Source organism: Tupaia chinensis, unplaced genomic scaffold (assembly GCF_000334495.1).
Source record: "Tupaia chinensis unplaced genomic scaffold, TupChi_1.0 Scaffold144255_1, whole genome shotgun sequence".
Lineage (NCBI taxonomy): Eukaryota > Metazoa > Chordata > Mammalia > Scandentia > Tupaiidae > Tupaia > Tupaia belangeri.
The window spans coordinates 125,198-127,323 of NW_006204113.1; the positions used below are offsets into that span (position 1 = coordinate 125,198).

Sequence of the window (2,126 nt, forward strand, 5' to 3'; positions counted from 1 at the left end):
CCGGCGCAGGGGGACTGGGGGGGGGGGGGGGGGTGCATAGCCAGTCTCTGCCATTTGCTGCATCTGTGCGTGGTTATCTGTGGGTGGCCACGTCTGTGCTTTCGGTGAGGACAATCCAGCAGAGTAAGTGCTCACAAATACCACGTACACGTCCTAAATGAGGAAACGGGGTCAAGAGGCCAAGTGGGAAGTGTCCTGTCACTTCTGGAGCTTAGAGCCCGGTGGTGGTGACTGGGAGGACAGGGTAGGACACCCAGTGACCGTGCAATGATGAACGGTAATGATTAAGTTACAACCGTAACAAGGGCTCACTTCTGAAGAGCAGCTGACCGGGCTGCTAGTGAAGACCCGAAGCTCGTCCCCACGGCTCACAGGTACAGAGTGCCGCTCTGCCGGCCACTGACGGCCGTGCTCAAACGCTCAGCCACCCTCCCAGCACTGCGAGACTGGCCGTTATCTCCGGGAGGGCCGACCTCTCTGAGGAAAGGGAAGATGCATAAACTGCTCAAATGATTGGGCTATTAGGCAGCAGGGTCACAGTTCAAACCTGGCCCCAAGCAGTCTGATTCAAGTTTGTGCTTTAGACCTCACGCCGTGCTCTCTCCCCTAAGTTAACTAAGCAAGTGGGGGCAAGTCAGGTGGTCTCACCCAAGCAGTGGGAGCAGCAGGCAGAGGGAGCCTGGTGTGTTTGAGCAGCAGAACAGGCTGAGGATGTGTTTATCTGAACAGCAGCAGACCACCTCTGCAGTTCTGGGCAGGAAATGGCGTGATCAAAGTGGCATCTTTGGGGACCAGCAGCTAGCACAGTGGTTAAGGCACTGGATCCCACGTGGCCCACTGAGCAGTTTCATCTCGGACCTAGTGGCCCGAAAAATCACACTGGGCACATGGGTGTGCCTGTCTAAGATCCTGAGGAGAAGGGATTGCAGCATGGCCATTCCCCTGGAAGGGTGATTTCTCACTCTCTCTGTGTCTGTTTCTCTGGCAAGTACACACTCCCTGTAGCGAAACTCAACAACAAAACAAAAGAAGTGGCATCTTTGAAGGGTCACCCCACTGCTGCATGGAGGATGGGTTAGACAGGGCAGAGTGCTGGCAGTCGTGAAAGGAGAGAAGTGAGCAGGTCTGGGGTAGATCTGTCATGAGAAAGAGCCCGTGTATCCCTAATGGGGTCCTGTGTCCTGAACCCCTTCCCTCAGCCCTCAGCTTGTCAGGATCTGATCTCGGGTGGACGTGCACCCGGCCCGTCGTCCAGTCAGCCAGCAACCAGACCTGCGGTGGGCTGTGACTTCTAGCTCTGACCAAGTCTGGAAGCAGGATTTTGGTGAGGGGTGGATATAACGGTGAGGAAGAAAGAGCTGAGGGAGACTTCCAGGCTCTGATGCAAGCAACTGAGCAGCTGGTGGTACTTCCGGTGCAGTGAGTCCAGGGCAGGGCCTGGCAGTTTGGGAGAGAGGCTTGGGCTCCAGTGAGGTGCCCAAGAGCTCTCACGTGGTCGATATCCAAGTCCAGGGCCCTGGGGAGAGGGGTGAGGGCTGGAGGTCAAGGTCGGGAGTCGGCAGATGGCACGAGCTGGACCCACTAGCAAGGGTAAGTGTGCAGAGAGAGAATGGGGAAGGGCCCACGGCACTGCCTGCTCCTGGCAAGGCCAGCGTGAACCTGACATGGGAGCACAAGCGAGAGGCTGGGTGAGCTGTCACCGTGATTCCAGGTTCTGTGCTTGGTGCCGGGGACTTCGCCCTGAACGGTCTGGCTTGCACCTCCAGTGCCGTCCCTGAGATGAGCCAGCACTGACCTCTTCTCTCACCCTCCACACAGGGCCACCACCACCACTGAAGACCCGCTCTGTGCTGCGGGGTGACGACGTCCTCCTGCCCTGTGACCAGCCATCCAACCTGGCCCGGGCCTTGTGGCTACTCAATGGGAGCATGGGCCTGAGTGACGGGCAGGATGGCTACCGCGTGGGCGTGGATGGGCTGCTGGTGACAGACACACAGCCTGAGCACAGCGGCAACTATGGCTGCTATGCCGAGGAGAACGGCCTCCGCATCCTGCTGGCCGCCTACAGCCTCACGGTCCGGCCAGCCACTCCCGCCCCGGCTCCGCCGGGCCCCGCCGCGCCTGGG

The 2,126-nt window shown here is 59.2% G+C and overlaps 1 protein-coding gene across 1 annotated transcript in view; it reads left to right on the forward strand.

Moving 5' to 3' along the window:
- Nucleotides 1-2,126, forward strand: part of SEMA4G (semaphorin 4G) — a gene marked incomplete at its 3' end in the record, with an annotated part of 13,339 nt that overhangs the window by 10,935 nt on the left and 278 nt on the right. Inside the window, 1 exon segment of the mRNA XM_014583317.2 lies at nucleotides 1,819-2,106. Coding sequence (XP_014438803.2) covers nucleotides 1,819-2,106 — 288 coding nt within the window.